General features: G+C 39.0%; 1 protein-coding gene across 1 annotated transcript in view; it reads right to left on the bottom strand.

The window, feature by feature from the left end:
- The window catches only part of AIG1 (androgen induced 1), a 123,316-nt gene that overhangs the window by 66,009 nt on the left and 38,278 nt on the right, over positions 1-19,029 (bottom strand). The window contains exon 3 of the mRNA XM_054279570.1: positions 9,360-9,461. Coding sequence (XP_054135545.1) covers positions 9,360-9,461 — 102 coding nt within the window. The remainder of the gene's footprint in view (positions 1-9,359; positions 9,462-19,029) is intronic.

Raw genomic sequence — 19,029 nt, 5'->3', positions numbered from 1 at the left:
GATCACCTTAGTCAGACTTGTGGTCTCTGGCAGAAACAAGACACCTCTGAAAGGTTATGGCTTTTCCTGAGTAGGGCACCAGGATGGAACTTCGGTGTGTTATGTAAAGATCCAAAGGTAGAAGAGACAGTTGTAGAACTGCATGACTAATGGCAATGGCTTACACATCTGTCAAAAACATTCTCTGTGCTACCTCCAGTCACTAAAAATGTACACTGCTTTTACTTCTTTGTATCTACGTGGGAAATTTTAAAATATGAGGTTGAACATAACAGTTTTGTTAAACTTAGTCTTTCAAGAGCAGAGGTCCCAAGGTTGTCCCCAAATTCTTGATTTCTGCCTATCAGCATGTATAAAACATTACTGCTGTGGCACTGTTTCAAAATATTAATCATCTGAATATGAAATTACTTCTGCAGAAATGCTGTCTGTTTCCAAATACAAAGACACGTAGAAGATAGCATTTAACAAAGAAAAAAGCTACTTCTAAAAAGTGGTAATTTTTTACAAAAACAATGTCAAAATATTTCCTCGTATTAGTTTTCCTGAAGCAATAATGATCTCTGGATACAGGGAGAAGCAGTATTTTTTATTCCATCAACTTCAAGGGCTGGAAAAAGCATATAAGCTTTTGGGCTCAGATTCCCTTCCTCAGGTCTGCTGATTCTTCTGGTATTGTGTCCATGTGAAATAACCCACTTTCCAACAATGATAAATAGGTAAAAATCTGGTCACTGAGCTAATACATATGCCTTCAATTGAAGGAAAGGCTGTCTGCCAAGCTTCAATCAAGTAGATCATAGGTCTGTGAAAAAAAAATCTAAAAGGATGGAATTCAGTTGCTATAGTGGCACATTAAACAAATAAATGAGATACCATGGAATGCTGCAAAATATTTGTGGTCTGATTAAGTCATATTTGCCACATGTGTGAACACTAACAGCACAGTTTAGTAAAGTGGGTACAATATAGTACAGTCTCACTTTTACTCTATGCAAAGTCTAATTCTTATCTGGGTGCTAATGGTAACCAGCATGCCCAAGGATACATAACATTGCATTTTACTGTAATAATAGGGCAAAACATAGTCCCTTAAATACACAAAGGTATACAATAAATGCCTACTAAACTATTATACCTTCAAAGAGATATTTGCACCCTTCCTCATGTTTGTGAGACCTGCTAAGGAGACAAAGCCCTTCATCATGATAGCCTCCAGGATGCTCACGTATGGAGTGTTTATTAGAGTACATAACTTGTAGCTGGCAGCTGACTTATTAAACCTTCATCAATATAACCCATCCTCCTCCAATACATTAATTTTTTCCATTGAAATGTTCTCTTTTCTTGATAAAAGACTTTGGATATACTCATTATTAATCATAACAATCTATCCCATAATGTTTAACCCTACTAGCTGCCTATGCTCTCTGGAAAAAAACACAGGGAAGAAACCAGAAACCTATTCTGTTAAAAGATAAAACAAGTGTTTGATTCAGCAGAGAGACGAAAGAACATATATTTTTTATTGAAAAAGCATACTACTTATTAATGCATTTTGCACTGATTTTAAAGTTGAACATTTATTCACATTTATAACCTGTAAATATGTATCTGATAAATGGTGCAGTAGCACCTGAAAACGTACTATCTTAGGCATTACAGAAGAGCTGTGCACAGCTCCAGCAGCATCTATGGCAAGCAATGTAAGCTGCACAAAAAATGAATGTTAAAACAAAACCAGCATTCCTAATATTGTCAAAACTATGTGACTGTACCAAATGCATGTCCATCCCATATCACTGCTGGTGTAACAACAAACCTAACAGTTCAGGGCCAAACTCTGCTTCTAGGAAACACAGCTCAGTACTTCACACTCAGAGAAAGGCTAAGACTCCCTTCACGTGTCCTTTAGGGGTTTTTCTTTGGTTATTTGCTTTGTTTGCTAGTAATCACTCTAACAAACATTTGCATGAGCAACTTCAGCTGAAAATCTGGCTTAAAGCTTTCATTATCAGTATTATTACTATCAGCATAATTACTACTTCCAGAGTTATATCTAGCTTTGGCTGTTAAAGGAGGGCAGTTTGAAATACAGACAGAACACCTCCTTACCCCTGGTATTTCAAATACGTCACCTTCCAGCTCACCTGCAACCCTCAGCAAAGTGCATCTGTTTTAATATGCAATGCATTTCACACTTCACAGCTGATATGGAAAAAAAAGGGTCTTTTCCAAACAAAGGACTAGTTTTGAGAGTCATACAGATTATCAAGATTATGTACAACCTTGCCAGATAAAAATCTAGACAGATGCAAGGACATCAATGTCATTCTACAGATGTCACACAGGAAGTTTTATATGTACACAGGCTTCATACTCTTGTGTGGCTGCAGATGGTTTTAATCTTAAATTTTTCCAAGGTTTTGAAGCTCCTGCTACGTCACTGAGCAAATATTACTTTACCTGAACTGTAAACCTACATCCAACAGCAACAGAAACAATGCTTTTCCTCAGAGCAGCACCCATAAGCCACTTCCTTGCTCTCAATTCCTCAAACTAATACATCTCAGGGAAGTCTACCCAGTGAAGAGATGGAAGAAAACATACTCTTCATTTAATCTTACTGTTTATTTCCTTGCTTCTCTCTTCCTCCTCCCCCTTGAAGTCCTCTTTACCATTTTGAGTCTCTTCCAGCTTGTCTACATTATTCTGTGGCTCCTTTTTTATTCACTTGACTCATCTGTTATTTTTCCTTGGTTTTTTTCCCCCTAGGTAGGAGTTGGAACAGCATAAGTTGACTACTTAATTAATCTCTTTCCTCCTGCCTGTCTTTTCCTCTCATTCAACCATCTTTCCCTAACCTCCCTTTTTGTGCTCTCTCACTGGCTCTATCCCCTTCTTGCTTCCTTTGGTTGTAACTCCGTGACTTGGTGTTGACACTGGATGCTCTCATGCTCTCTGCTAGCAGACCGAGTTACGTGATCTTGTCAACAGAAGGTGGTTAAACTTCTTGAAAGAGATTTCATCTGGGGATTTCAGCTCTCAGGCCTTTCATTTTCAATGTTCACACCCAGAATAGGGTTTGCAGGTTTTACTTTCATTAAGTGCTCGAAGATGTTTTAAAAAAGGTTGCTTGTTACTAAGGTTTTGGGATGTTTATATCAGGAGGAGCCTCTGTGTGGGTTTTCTCCAGATTAGTGGAAATAGCAAACAATCAGAAAAATTCAGCATCTGTGTCCAGTTAAAAAGCTGTCTTCACCTTACCCTGATGAGTGTTATCTGGCAGATATGTAACATGGTTAAGGCCAGCTTCCCACTTCACAAAAACTGCTGTGCTATTACTGTGTTAGGTAAAGGGGATTTCCTAATGCCCCCAGAGGATGCCATTTAGACAACAAGGACTTCTTCACCCTAGCAGCCTCTCTCAATTTTCAGGTGCTATACGATCACAGGTTTTGACATACCACCAATTTCCAAGCCCTTCACATAAGTAAGAGAAAATAAAAGAAAATCTTTTAAGCTGGTGCTGTTTTTCTCCCCAGAGCAGGGAGATAATTGATACCATTGTAGTTACGCTCCAGTGGTGGAACTGGCTGATAATGAGGAGAGATAACAGACGGAGCCACGTAACTGCAGCACAAACATTCAAAAAGTGTACAAATTCAACAACATTATTTTCATGGGTTTTGCAAATATCCTGAGTCCCCAGGCAACCAGCTTCAATTGCTATTCTCTCCATCAGATGTTTAAATAATAGCTGTCTAGGAGTGGTTAGTCTGTTGAAAATTACATTTAAAATTTTCCCTGTTTTTTATCAGAAAACCTTGCAACTTATGTAGAAAATGGGAAGGCCTTCCTGGAGCACTGAAAATTTTATTCACACCTAACATATGAAAATAAATTAAGAAGAGCACTTGAGTTGTATTAACCCTGAAACACATTTATTTGATTTAGAGAATAAATCCCAGAAAAATGTAAATATCTTCTAGGCAGAAGCATGAAGCATTACGAAGGTGCACTACATTTCCCAAGCAGAGTCCATCCATGGGATGTGCTGTGTTAGGAAAGCATCCCCAGGAACTAAAGTGCACTGTTTCAAATTAACAATTGCTGAAAAGGATTTTTAGGTCTACATGGAGAGAAACACCCTGATGAAAAACAGAGTGACCACTGTGTATCACCTGACCAGTGACTAATGGAGAGACGGGTTTGTCAAATAACTCACCACTTTTGGACATTCCAATCTTTATGTTCAGGTCATTATGGATTTTGATTTTTGCATGCCTTTTCTACTGTTCTTGGTAAATCATCAAGGAAAAAAGATTTACACCAGAAAAACAACTTTCATAAAATCAAAGAGTGACTTGGATTGAAAGGGACCTTAAAGTTCAGCTAGTTCTGACCACCCTGCCAAAGGGAGGGACCCCTTCCATTAGATAGATTGGTCAGAGTTCCATCCAACCGGGCCTTGAACACTTCAAGGGACAAGACATTCACAGCTTCTCTGGGCAACCTGTTCCAGTGCTTCACAACCCTCATAGGAAAGAATTTTTTCCTGATGTCTAATTAACTAACCTGCCCTCTTTCAGTTTGAAGCCATTGTCCTGTCACTACACAACCTTGTCCTGTCACTATAAATCCTTGTAAAAAGTCCCTCCAGCTGTCTTGAAGAACCACTTCAGGTACCGAAAGATTGGAATAAAGTCACCCTAGAGCCATCACTTCTCCAGGCTGAGCAATGTCAATTCTCTCATCCTTTCCTCATAGAAGAGGTGTTACAATGCTCTAATCACCTTTGTGGCCCTCCTCCAGACCTATTCCAACAGGATTATGTCCTTCCCACCATTAAAACAAAAAGACACACAAGCCATGGCTACCAGGACAAGGCTACTAGGACAAACAATTGGAGAGGTTGTTGGTATGACTTTGTACCATTCTCTAGTGGGCTCAACTTTTCAGCTGACTAGTCAGCAGTAAGAAAAGAGAGACAACTTGTGAAATTGAGATTCATCTCTTGGACAGGCTCCTTCCTCTTCCTTCTTCTCTCCTTCCTCCAACTACTATTTGTCCCAGTTTTTGTGCATTCTCTTGAATACTAGAACAGAGGGTAAGTCTTTCTAGAAATGCCTTTGTTTCCCATTTCCCAAAAGCAGCTTAAAAAATAACAGAGTACAAAACTGGAAGAGCTTATATAGACTGCAGTGGCATAGAACTCAGACAATAATAATTTTTCCAACTCCACAGATGCAGAGCATATTTCCCTTCCTCCCTTACTGACTTCTCCTCTAGGGTCTTCATATGAAGACATTACTTTGTTTCTGACCTCCAGAGCATTTCAGCTCCTCAGTAAGTAAAAATTTATCTCTGTATTTTGCTTTCCTTCCCACAAACAAAAGATGATTCACATTTTTAAAACAAATGTGAGACAATGTCTGCAAAAACCAAAGAAGGACTCTTGCTGAAATGGTATGCTAACTTGGACAAATACTGCAGGCAGTCCTGCCATGTAACCTGGCTCAAAATCAGCAATGTTCAAGCATAAATTAATTCAGTCTACATATCTGTTTATGTGGGCATTGGTTAGAATACAGGCAACCTCTAGTTTTACAGCCTGTGCTAATATTGAAGAGAATATAATTTCTGAAAAAATTATCCATGCATCAACCTGGCCAGTCCCAGCACAAAAAGTTGCAAGGAATGAGCTGATAAAAATCCTACTACTATGACACATCTGTTTTACACACTAAAGATTAGTCTTCAATTAAAATTCCTCATACTGCTAAAGATCAGATAGCCAGCCATCAGAAAGAGTATTTCCTATGGAAAATATGCATTTGGAATTATGAGCTGATATGGTTCCAAACTGCAGGACAGTCTCCAGAAAACAAATGACATCTTTGATGAAAGAGTTCAGCAATTTGGCAACTGAAATTGTAGCCCACGAAGATGAATTCATCTGCATAACTAATAAATCCAGGAAGTGCACTTGACAGTTCAGAAACAGATCAAGGCTGAGAGACAGCTCTATTCTCCAACAACTCTCTTTAGACAGGTAGTTGTATCTGTGGATAGAAGCTTAGCTTCAGCTACTCAAATGTGCTCCTTCAGATAATAAACAGAAATTAAATCCTTGTGTTGGTCAAATCAGCAGCAACCCTGCTATTCATTTCCATGGTCATTTTTCAAGTCATAGTGATACCACTGGTTATGGATTAATGAACTGACCAAGATGATGCAATACATCAGTTTTATGGCACAATACAACTCTGTCAGTGATACCTTTCACAAGTGTATGAATCTGCACATATGAGGTACTATCTGGTACCATAAGGCATCACTTTATACACAGATTGTCCCAAATACAGGAATTATGTTTGTAACTAATACAGGGTGTGGGTGTGTGTATATATCAAATATAGATATAAATATAAATAAATGTATGTAGTAATAGAAAGATGTTCTTGAAACTATATGCAATTTTGTGCTGAATAGGTTCTGCATAGCAATAAGCCTCTCCTCTTTTTCTATGAAAATTTATAAAAAATACTAAAATTGAATTGGTAATGGGACTACATATTTCCAAGGTTCATTTCCCTCATGTTTCCCATTTCTACAAAGGAAGTTTTTCTATAATTCTGATTTTTTTAATGTTGAAAAAGTGTTGCCATGAAGGACTGGTATCTCTGAGTATTAACAAGACATTACAGCGTGTTCAAGAAAATAGGGGTTTAGATATGCACGGTGTTGTAACTGCAAAAAAGGGATGGGAAAGAGGAAAAGAAAAAGGAGGAGGAGAACTAATTACTATAAGCTTAAAAAGCAGCAGGCTCTTCGGCCCAATCACTTCTTCCTGGGCTAAGGCACTGAATTGGATGAGCTTTTCAAACAACTTCTTCACAGAGACTTCAAGATAGTGACCTAAGAATGCTTCTAAAGTATGAATACTCTCAAATATTTTACTACATGCCCATATTACTAATGGAAATATGATTGCTGTTATTACACCCAGATTTCATGACTTTTCATTTCTTTTCTATGTATGGATTTTGCAGGTTGATGTTGACACTTGAGCAAGTTGTTACACCTGATCATAATACAGTAGAAGGCTTTTTAATTGTGCAATTTTTGGGGCGGGGGGCTAAAGAAATATTTTGGGGAAATTGCTGTGAAAAAAATCTGGATAGAGTGTTCACAGGTTAAGTAATGTTTGACCTCATATCCTTAGGAGCTGTACCAGATACTTTGTGGGAAGATTACACAAAAGTGGGATTAATCAGCAACATGACAGAAGCTAAACAACCCACCTCTCACTGACAGATGAGAGTCTCTTGTGTGAGTTTTGTTGTGCAAGGTTGGGCTCCAGCATGGCCACCCTTGCTTTCAGAATAGTTATCATTCCATGAGCACAGCTGCTGTCAAAATGTGCAGGAATACATGAGAATAAATGTTTATTTCAGTATAAAGCAATAGCCAGGGATCCTGACTTTTTAAAATTATTCCTAGAGGTCCTACCCTTTCACCAAGTGGGCCTCTATCATATTCGCTAAAATCTGACATGTCAAAATTTTAACTACTACTAAGTAGGGTGCAGGCATTCTCAAGGTAGTTTAATAACCCTTTCATACTATGATGAGCAATGGATCAGAATTAATTAGCATGAAAGCTGGTAAGGATAAAATGATGGATAAAACATCAGAAAGAATGCACTAAATGTGGTGAAAAGCCCCTCAGCCATAAACTTCCCTTGTGATCTAACTGAAGAACACTTGGATAAATAGAGACTGACACAGAAACCAATTCCTTTACAAAAGTCTTTCAAAAATGCTTTCTACAATATTTCAAGTTAAAAAAAAAAGTCTAAAGTAGTTGGACACAATACATTTCAGCAAACTCTCTGATGTCCAAAAACCTCAAACAGAAGACCTCTTCACATATTTCACTAAGTATAGTATACATTTCTACAAAGCAACATGAGCTTCAGTTGCCGTTTAGTTAGCACACAGAGAAGACTTCCTGAATACCTACGGCCTTTTGCTGCCAACTGCTTCACAATGTACGTTCATGAAAAATGTTATGAGTTAGACACTTCCAGTATATGGAATGTCTCCTGAAAGAAATGTCATCAGAACTGGGACTGATCTGTTGTGGGGAAAAAAATCAAGATGAGCATGGTTTAGCAGTGTTTGCAAGTTTTCAGTTCATAACCTCAGAGCTCAAGGGAGTACAGCCTGAACAAATACAGCAGGAGTCATCAGACTCTTTCCTCAGCTCTAGATACACATAGTATCACGCTGTTCCTTTCAAAACATCATAAAACACTACGGTATCTAGCAGAAGCTTATGCTCCTTTGATACAAAATCTGGGGAACAAATAAACAGCAGTGTCATCTGCCCCACAACACAATGGACCCATTTATCAAGCACAGCAATGGTGGGCAAATCTTGATCTGCTGTGGTGATAAAGTTCACACACCTGGAAGGATGAACTCTGCTGTCGTCTAGTGATAAACAGCAGTGCCAAATGGTTTGCCACATCTTGATGACGAAATCAAATAATGAAACATTTTGCACAGATGCAACTAGAGAAGCAAACATGACACTTTGCAGCTCCAAATGCTGCATCAACAGTGCAAAGTACCTGATGGCAAATTGTGGCCTTAACTTTCCCTTGGCATTTAAATATATAGTTGAGAGAAAGGATGTGTGACTTCACATAGCAGAGAGGGATTAAAAGGTCAGTTTTCTTCTCAAGGATCTACCTTTATGAATACCAATGCATCAATTTTAAAGCTTTGCATTGATAAATATAATTCCATATTATTAAAAATATTCAGATACAGATAAAAATATTCTGCTACATAAGTTTGGTGTGCTTGAGTTATTTTTCTTAAAACACCCAAGTCCAAAAAATAGAGATTTTTTGAAAAAGCATTTTAACTAAAAGTTTTCATAATGAATTATTCTTTGGTAGACTGGTAAAGAAACATTCAATTAAGTGTTTCTGTCATTTTAGAACAAGATTTGTCAAAATCAGAACCTCTGTTTTATGAACAGTCTCTTCCTCATGACCACAGTGACATTTCTCTGGGAAAGTTACCTTACACAGGAAAGAGTTGACCCCCACAAGCCTGGGATACAGGACATGTAAGTTCAAATCTCCAGTTTCAACCTAATAGGGACTCAAATACAACTCCAGAAGACAGGGAAGGAAAGATGTTACTCTTCCTTGCAAATCACATTCCTTAATCAGTTCTGAGGGGATTAGCACCAAGAGTATGCAGAATCATGCACAGAGAAATCAGTGTCTTTCTTACACTTTTGTTTATGCAATGAAGTGTTTACATTACTTTACTCACCATTCCATGATTTAGCCATGCTGGTATAAAATTATCAAGGAGCTTTGGGTAAACCAGTTCCCTGTCATAGATATAGATGCTCCAAAACATCGTCACCACAAACTAAGGAGAAAAAAAAAAGACAAGACATTTTTAAATATATGCTTCTGAAAAATTAGTTGCATTCTTTAGATAGCAAAATGAGTCACTTAGCAAAGAATTTAGAGATAGACATGGGCATTATTGTTCTTTGACCAAATACTGTTATAATCAACAGTTTGAATCTGGATTACTCTTCGCATTCACTGAGGTTTTAACTTTTCTTATTTTTTTCTTTCCTCAACTTTTAGCCAGGAAAAAAAATCTCATTTTTTGACTTACATGCCTGTGGCCAAATTACAAGTGAATATTAGACTTCAGTAGCAGATGTGGCACATAAGTAATGTTTCTCCACTAACAGGATAGAAAACAAATGGAAAATCAGCTAAAATATCACTTGGAATTCATACAACATATCAATATGAAACATTCACTCCTGAACAGAAGCCTGTAAATTCATATTTGCACTTTTCTGTGTCAGCCATCAAGTCAGCTTTAAAAAAACCAAACCAAAGAACTTTTGATGACTCTGCACACAATTCACACACAATTCTCAGTGGACTGGGATCCACAGAGAAGAGGTCTAGTATCCTGCTCATTTGTCAATATGAAATTTGGTTTGGTTCTTCTCAGAGGCTATTTACTAGGGGCCCAGAAAACAACCATTATTTCCTGTAGACTGAGGCCAGGACAAATGGATCAGATAAAGTTTACAGTAGGCTAAATTTTTGCCGAAATGTTCACATATTCTTTCAAGTTATCCTGATGTCTGAAAGGCAAAGACAATACAAACCCACAAAAATGCACAGAAATAATAGTTTTCGCTTACCTTAGCTGTGGCAAGTAAGTATTTTTCTAATTAAAACACCACTGCTTTCTTACCTTGGATTTGAGTAATAGTTTTCTAGTAATAAAAAGGCTTATTGTTCATAGCATTAAAACCTAATACCTGGGCCAGGAGTTTTTCAATGACCATTTACAGGGGCTCTCTAAACAGAAATGCTAAATCCAAGTTCAAAGATTGAGAGCCAAAAGATAGAACTTTCACTGAGATAGAAGGGAAGTATTCAGTTATGTCCAAACTGATGTGGCTCATGAACTTACAGATCATTTATAGGATCAGTGAAATAAACATGGGGTGAGCATAGCACATCCTGCAAATCAATAGCGTGTAAAATAGTGTAGGCATAAGTTATTTCATTAGCTTCTGACTTTAGAAAGTTAAAACTGAGGTTTGCAGTTAATCAATGGCACCTTGTTCCAACCACAGACACGCAGACTTCGGCCAGCCAGTTATGTGAATGACCTGAACCAGTACACTGTTCCCTCAGTGTGCATACAGTACATAGTTTCTTGGTTTCCAGCACAGTTGTCCATCTGTTACGACAGCTATCAGTGCCTGCTCAGAATAAGCTTGGACTATTTGACTAGTGCACAGAGGCCAGGAAAAAAAAATAGGTTATGATGGACAGCCTGAAAAGTATTGCAAGTGTAAAGTACCCCACAAGAAATCTTTCTTCTGGGTCAGTCTTGGCACTGGCACAGCGCTGCTCTTTACGCACCTGCTGACACGTAAGTGCCAAGATATGAATAGCTGAACAGCAGGAAAAATGGAAGCAAAGTATCCTCTTCTCTATAGGCTTCCTAGAAGTCATGTATTATCACAGTGGGTCTCTGAAAACCTGCTAAGATCAACTGGGGCATAAAAACATCTTCTCAGGCATATGAAGACCAAGATTGATAATGTTTTTTTTCCCAAGGAAGTCTCAAAACAAGAAAAATCCACCAGGATTAGACTGAACTTTATTACACTGACTAGAACAGAGGTAGCATGTTTTGATCTGTGATTTTTGTGTAGAGCAGAATAAAACAATAGACTTTGTCAAGGAGGTAAAGACAAGAAAAGAGGGGACGTGCCATCTGTCCCTTAACCAAAGTCAGCCAATGGATGGAACAGGATCAGCCTAGCTGGTTGCAACCATCTGGAGCTACAGACGGCAAATGCTGCTTAGCAAAGCACTATCACAAGGCAGACATAAGGTAAAGGAAGTGTGCAAAACCAAACGTGTCACAGAACTAACCTGTCCCAGAGGATGACCTGGTATGAGACGTAACACAACATCCTGGGGAAGATCCCTTCCAGTGTCTGAACAGTTCACCTTACTCTTTACAATTAGTTCATTTGGATAAAATGAACTATAAAAATTAACTATTCTGATAAAAGGAATTATAACAAGGGCTTGTGACATAGTTACTTTGGCTGCTTCTGAATTTGTTTATTTGATTAATGAGCAACTGTCGGTCTGGTACTTTTAAGTCCCCTCTACTATGCTTACATTTTGCCACTGGCAGACTTTTTATTTGGGCTGGGCTCTGCTAAGATCCCAGGCCATCATGTAGTGCTAGACCATGACACAACTGAGCTGCTTCTTTACACTGCCTCTTGTAAAGTCCTGGACCTGCAGGATGAGTTTCTTAGGCTTTTTTAATACACAAGGGAGCACACAGGAGAAATGAGACAACATAGGAGGTTAAACAACAAACTTTCATTCGCAAACATTAGAAAGTAAGGGTACTTGGCAAATTTTAAAGTAACATTCATTCAAAATCAAGCATTTCACAAGGCATTGGCTTAGTGAACTCCAAACCATACAACTCTTAAGTTACCCAGATTTTGAGAAGAAGAAAGGGGGGGAGGAAGAGAGAAATATTAAAAATCATTGCTTGAATTCCAGTGTGATTTCAGCTACTGTGAAGTCCTAGCAGTGGGTTGTGACCACATGTGCCTATGCAACTGCTTTTATCTGCCCTGGTCTCTCAGGGCATTCCCCCTTTGGTGGGACTTTTGCTGTCCCAGTGGTTAATAACCATTCTGGGGCTGCACTAGAGGCTTCAGGGCAGTGGGGGTGGAGCAGTGCAACAGTCCACCTTTGCAGGACATGCCCTGCCCTGTCCCTTTGGTTAAGTACACTACCCTGAGGATCAAAACAGTGACTGAGACCAGAACAATGGGAAACAGGATCTTCTTCTTCCATGATGGCAGTAGTGGGATTCTAACCTAGAACAGAGAGGGAGAAAAAAAAGGAGAGGAAAAAGAGGAAAGTGTACAAGAAATCATACAGAGGACAATTGCTACTTCAATAATCAAAAATAGAAGTCGAGTCAGTATAGGGATTCCAGACTATGCAAGCCTTCATCCCTCACTGTGTCAGTTGCAGAGATGGCAAGAAAGATGCAAATCAGGATCTGGGGGGAAGAGTTCATGAAACCAGTCTTTTCGCTGCAGTGATTGGAAGAGTTCAGCAGACTGGTTGGCAATTTACTTTACTTTTGCTTGTGCTGCTTAAAACAGCATTTTCCTATAGGTGAGGTTCAGCATTTCACATATTTCTTGCCCATTTAGTAACAATTTATTGAGGATTAGACAATTTTATAAAATAACTTTTGATACTTGCTGGACTTCTAAGTTGAGCTCCTAAATGGCCTAATGAGTCCAATTTAAGATTCTCTATTGCAATGTAATTGCACACCTCACCAAAAAATAGAAAACTTAAGGATAAGTCAAATTTTCAACAGTTAGGCAGCCTTACATTTTGGAGCTGATAATTTCACAAGTCCAGGTGTCATTGTAACCCAAACACATTTCCTGTATTACCACCCTTATCCCTTCCACCAATGTGGTGTTGGGGGGGTCCCCAGAGTCCATATTACAGTCAATTATCTTATTACAATGCTAGAGATCCAAATGCCAGGATAAGGGGGAATATCAGGGTGCTCCATGGGAAAGTTACATCAAGTGAAAGTTCTTAGTCTGGTTGCCTCATGGGGGTTAAAGGTATAACAAACATTCGAGCCACTTCTATCTATTTGGCATATTTTTCTAGACAGGGTCCTGGGTTCAAACCAAATACCTTCCTAACTTACTAAACCCTTCACTGGTTTCCAAATCCAAAATCCTTTCTTCTGACATCTTGACCACTTAGGACTTCTTTGCTTACAGCTGGAGAAAACTTTCCAGCTGCTGCCTCAGTCTCTGTCAACCCCCTTCTCTGTACGATCACGCTTCATGCATCGCTTTCCACCACCACATGTGGTTCCTCTGGCATCAAAGTACACTTCTTTCTCAGTTCAAAGTAATTCTATACCTTGTTCTGAGGAGGTAGGAAGGAGTATACAAATCTGATTTCATAATCATATGAAATCCTGTCTGAGCTTCCAAGCTAAATTCAGGAAGGAATCTTTTCCACCTGCTGTGGCAACCAGAGAGAAGACACAAACAGCCCAAAACAATGCTTGTGACATTTATACACATACTGCAAAACTACCAAGGCAAAACAGATAAGAATATAAATATCACAAAACATATTAAGATAAAAACATGTACAAACAGTCACTGCAGCAAAGAACTGTGTAAATCTTCAGTCCTGTTGCCGCTTCATCTTCTCACAGCCACATCTTTGCATGGAATGCTTGTAGAAGGAGAGACAAAAGAAAATGCAGTCCTACTTGGATCAGTTTTAAAAAGCAGGAATTATCCATCTGCTGTTAATTTTGTGGTTCTCTGCCATGGGCATCTTTGCTTACCTATACATGCATGTTCAGGGGGGTCTTTAGGACCAGCAGGACTTCCCTGATAGATGGGAGGCCTTCCAGTACTGGCTGACCAGGAAAACGTATGGGGTTCTGGGGATCATCAGTCCTTTTGTTTCTGGAAGGCATGGTAGGTGTTGTGGGACTAAATGCTGTAAGTCACGGACATCCACTTACTCTCCATGGGTCACAGTGTCCCACAGCTGATCAGGCACCTTTGGATCCTGAGGTCTCAAAATCCATTTTATGAGACCATTTGTCCTTTCTACTATCCCACTGGCTTGTGGATGTGGTGTAGAGGGTATGGAACACTCACAGTATCCCTTCAGTTTTTGCCCGATCCTGGACTATTCCTGCTGTGAAGTGACTGCCATTATCTGATTGCATTGATTTTGGATTAGGAAGGAAACAATCATAATTGTAATCCTTTCACAGTACTTTCCCCTGTAGATCATGTCACTGCTTTAGCCTGCACCTCACTTGACACTATTTGTACACCTATCAGCACATATTATTTTGCTCCTGATTAATTAAAAAGACCAATGCAGTTTACCTGCCAAATCTCCTTCAACTCCTTTCCCACCCTTAGGTGCAGGGGGGAAATGTGCAGGGGGTATTCCTCAGTCTGGGTGCAGCACTGGTTGCAGACAGAAATGACTGTTTCACAAGCCCTTCAGGTGACAGGACATCCCCTACTTACCATCTCTCTTAACAGGTCTTTCATCCCAGAGTGGCCATGCTTCACATGCAGTCATTCCAACAAATACCTCAATTTCTCTTCTTATTCTGTTTCCTTTTCCTCAGCTAAGATAGTCAATTGAGTGACAGAGTCTACTTGGTCATTTAAGATGTGGGCTGGATGATCCTCCTTCTGATGGGCTGCTGCCCATCCAACTGATGCCATTTTGTATCTTGCACTTTTCAGAATTTCTCCCCATTTCTCTTTCTTTCATACCAGCAGTCTTTATACCTGTGTGTGCTAATAGCCAGTCTGGGTCTGGATTAGAGGCTCCAGGCAGTGTGGTAACATCCCACCTATGGCAGGACTTGCCCTGCCCCTCTTCCTCCCTTCCTTTAGTTCTTCTGAGCCAGTACTCATTTTCTCTGGTCTCTCACACCTACGTAAGCCTCAAACAGAACTCCAGCTCTTGTGCTCATGTTGCCTTCCTTGTGGCATAATTCATCACCCCCATGGAGACAGACATTGTACTATATTCACATGCCAGGCTGAACAGGCTGCTCATATGAAACAAAAATTTCAGAGAGCCCAATACTTTATTTTCCTTTTTTCCTAAGGCAAAATGGCACAAATATTAACCTTCCATCTCCTCTGTAGACACACTCAAAGCTTTGAATTCAAGGAAGAAAACAGGCACCAGAAATTGTTTTTTACATTTCTTTGCACAAGAGCCTCCTAAGACTGACAGATTTGCAAAAATAGTAGTGTGTTATACATAAAATGAAGCAACATATAGAGCAGAAAAGTCCCTCATTTGCAGCTTATCCTATCTAGAATCTGTAATGATTCTATCTGTCTGTAATGATTATCTATCTATGGTCCAGTCATTATAGACCAAAGGAAACCTCAGTTTTGTCAGAAGACCTTGGAACCTGGAAATATAGAATAGCTCACTTATTACAGGCATCTGAAAGACTGCTGAACAAATACACGGTGGCAGAAAAAAAAATAAGGCTGAAAACAAACTGTCTTCCCACTTATGGAAGCATTCCTTGAGTGTTTGTCCTCTGTCTCTGAAGCTTCAGAGGCCACAAGCACAGCATGTGGCCCTGTCAAGGGAAAAGTTTTAAAGGACAAGTTGGGAAATAGATAGTTATTCAAAAGAGAAATCAAGTGGCTTTGTCAAAACACTACATACAAATGGAAGCAAAGAGAAACTAAGAGAGTAAAGCCAAGAAAAAGAATTTTACAATTCACACTTTTACATGAGTTCAACCAAGAAATATTATGCAAATGAAGAATTAACCCAGTGGAACTTTATTTTCCTACACTATGTGTTTTTGGTTTTGGCTCGGCTGCACAGTTCAGTCATTTCCTGGATGGCTAATGACAAAGAAAAAAACCCCCAACCCTTGTGACCCTGAGACAATTTGTTATAAGTACAATTAAAGGTAAGCTTTCTACCTATCTCCCAAGACACTTGTGGTTAACTGTGGGTATAAATATGTTGTCTGTGAACTTCCTTAACAGTTAGAGGTATTCCATCTAGAAGAAAAGTGGTGTTAAAGGCAGACCACAGTAGGTACAACTTGGCATGGTACTGTCTTTAGGTGGGATTGAGAGCTAGCACAATACACCAAAGGGATTTGAAAAGCACCGGTGACAGGAATCACAAGGAGTGGTGGAAAAGCCCAGGGAAAACCACTCTCAGAGAATAGACTTCAGGGGGCAACTGTACCACTGCTCACTAATTATCCCATCACCAGTCATCTTGTCACAACAGATGAGGGTAAAATCTAGAAGAGAGATTTTTGCATGGTTGAGTCAGTTATGGAAATAAAATTATGCTATAGTCTGGTCAAGTAACGAGGTAACTAGGAAACTGCAGCAAATGCCTACACATCTTTTCTTGGCATAAGATCACAGATCAGCATAATTGATGATCTACAGAAGGCTGATCAACTTTCCTTTGACTCTACTACACAGAGAAACATGAAATAATAAAGCATGCCTGATTTTCTCTCCTTTGTATCACAGGTTTTTAAACCCATAAAAGTATAACAGAAAAAATGAGGTAATTTTGGTCAGTTTAGACTCTGATTCAAACACAGCTGTTGATGCTACATGATATAAAATGTCTGTGGTAGAGTTTGTGATTTTCTAGGCAGCAATCTCTCTTTTGATATGTAACAAGATCAATTTTTATTCTTCCTATTTTTAATAAACACAGTCTTAAACAACCAGAAATGCCTGATTTCTCTCTTCTTCCTTTTGTTCAGTACAAATTACAAGAAACATATTGATAAAACCAAAACACTAATTAAGCATAGAAACATGGCAACTTAATTATTTATATCAAACAAATAGAAAAAAAAGTAGGGATAAGCTAAACCATTGGTGTAATGTCTGACTTTTAAGCATGTCTCACATCACTCTAGCAGTGTAAATTACTCTCAATATATATCTCCTTTACACAGATAAAGGACGGCATGTCCAAGTAATTACAGATGAAAATTGGTAATGAACTTCTAAAATGCCTATGCAAGCAATTTTCTTCAGTGGATGCTTCCTAGTCTCTTAGGCATTTGAATAGTATTGCAGGTTTATAATGAACTAAAAAAGGGCTACAAAGTGTTGCCCACAGACTTTTTGTGGTGTCAGGCTTTACTGCACAGAAAATTAATCTGCTGATTTCTGATTTGATTCTCTGAAGAGTCATGTTAAAAAAAAAGCAACAATAGGTAAATAGTAGCCATTATGTCCTTAGAAGAGGTTCATGTTTATTTCTTAACTTTCCTGTGAAATATAGGTTGGCAATTCAATTTTATCAGAGTCCCTGGAGATATACAATGCGTACCACAACACTGGAGAGATGTGATTTGCTGCACAGATTTTTCAGGCTTTGATTTGTTTGCAAGATTTGCTTTGTTGTGAAGCTACAAAAGGAGATTATTTACTCTTGGGCTGTTCTTTCCCTCCTTTGGAAGGTGGGAAGAAGCTGGTGGTCAGACTTCCCAGATGGTTTGTATGTTTAGTTTCTCAGGAAGTCTTAAAAATGAAGAACTTGGTTACATTTTTTGTCTCACATCATTGTTTAACTTGTGAGTGGATACTCCTTTTCTCATCTGTTTTTCAGAACAAGTCATCTCAAGGGCTCCAGTAAGCAGGAAATACAGAAAAAAATGTGGTGAATTGCTCTTGAAAAGCTGCAGTTATTAGGCTTTAAATGCTCCCCTAGTATTTGCATTATTGCCTAAACATGCCCTGTGTAAAACACTGAGCAATAAAAATAATTTAGATGTTACTTAATTGACAAGTACTTAAGCATGATCACTACTGTTACATTAGAAACCCAACAAAGATTTTATTCACATCTGCCCAGTTTTTATGTGTGGCAGTTCCCTTGTGTCACTACTGGAAACCACTGAGAAGCTCCATGGAGAGCCAGGTGGGGGAGTCTCAAGGAAAGAAAGTTTGCATTTACAATTATTTTCTTTTTCTTTTTTCCTTTTTTTTTCTGGAGTGAGGAAGCTGTTAAAAGAATATGAGAAACAAGGGAACTTTTAACTTTTTTTTCTGCAGACACTCTGGTGTTTAATACCTTCCTTCTAATGAGAACTTCCATCATAGCAAAACTTCACTATTTTCTTCCACATAAATAGCTCTTTGGATGACAACATCTGCCTTAGATGTTTGCTACTTTTGGGCCCTGCACTCTTCCTATCTGTAATCCCACCAAAGCAGCGCCTGCAGTGCCTAGCAATCTCTCAGGCACTGGCCAGGCTCTGGCAAGTGGCAGCTGCAGTGTGGTGAGATCTGCTGCTGGTGAGGATCAGGTTTCAGGAAGGAGCTGAGACCTGTGTGAAGTCAGGAGGTGCTGCTGTTTGTCTCTCAGTAGCCAGGAGAAGAAATGGCAATGAAAACAACCTTTTTAGGGTTTCTCAGTAAGAGGTAAAGTGGTAAACAATTGCTCCCCCTCGGCACACAAAGGTAACACTTGGAAATGGAGCACATCTGTACAATGAACATAGCCATTCCTTACTATGTTTGTTTAAGACACAAGTTGTTCTTATATGAAACCCTTGGGAAAGCAGCTATCTCCAGGTATGTGACACATCTCTTGGGAATTGCTAATTTGTCAACGTTGCAACAACACCTGTAGTGCAGGCAGTGGCAAACTAGGAGTCTTTGTGTACTGAGAAACATTGCCTGCCTCAGAATTGCCAAGACAAAGTGAAGCTGAAATTCTCCAAGATCTTGAGAAGTTTCAAGGTCAGGAGCATTGCAGGAGTGGAGAAGCACACAGGCAACAGTATGAGCTAA

The sequence above is a fragment of the Melozone crissalis genome, unplaced genomic scaffold (assembly GCF_028551555.1).
Source record: "Melozone crissalis strain CALT ecotype California unplaced genomic scaffold, PUWL_Pcris_2 ptg000027l_1, whole genome shotgun sequence".
NCBI lineage: Eukaryota > Metazoa > Chordata > Aves > Passeriformes > Passerellidae > Melozone > Melozone crissalis.
Note: the sequence above shows the minus strand (reverse complement) of the source record. Positions and strands in the feature narration are given on the sequence as shown.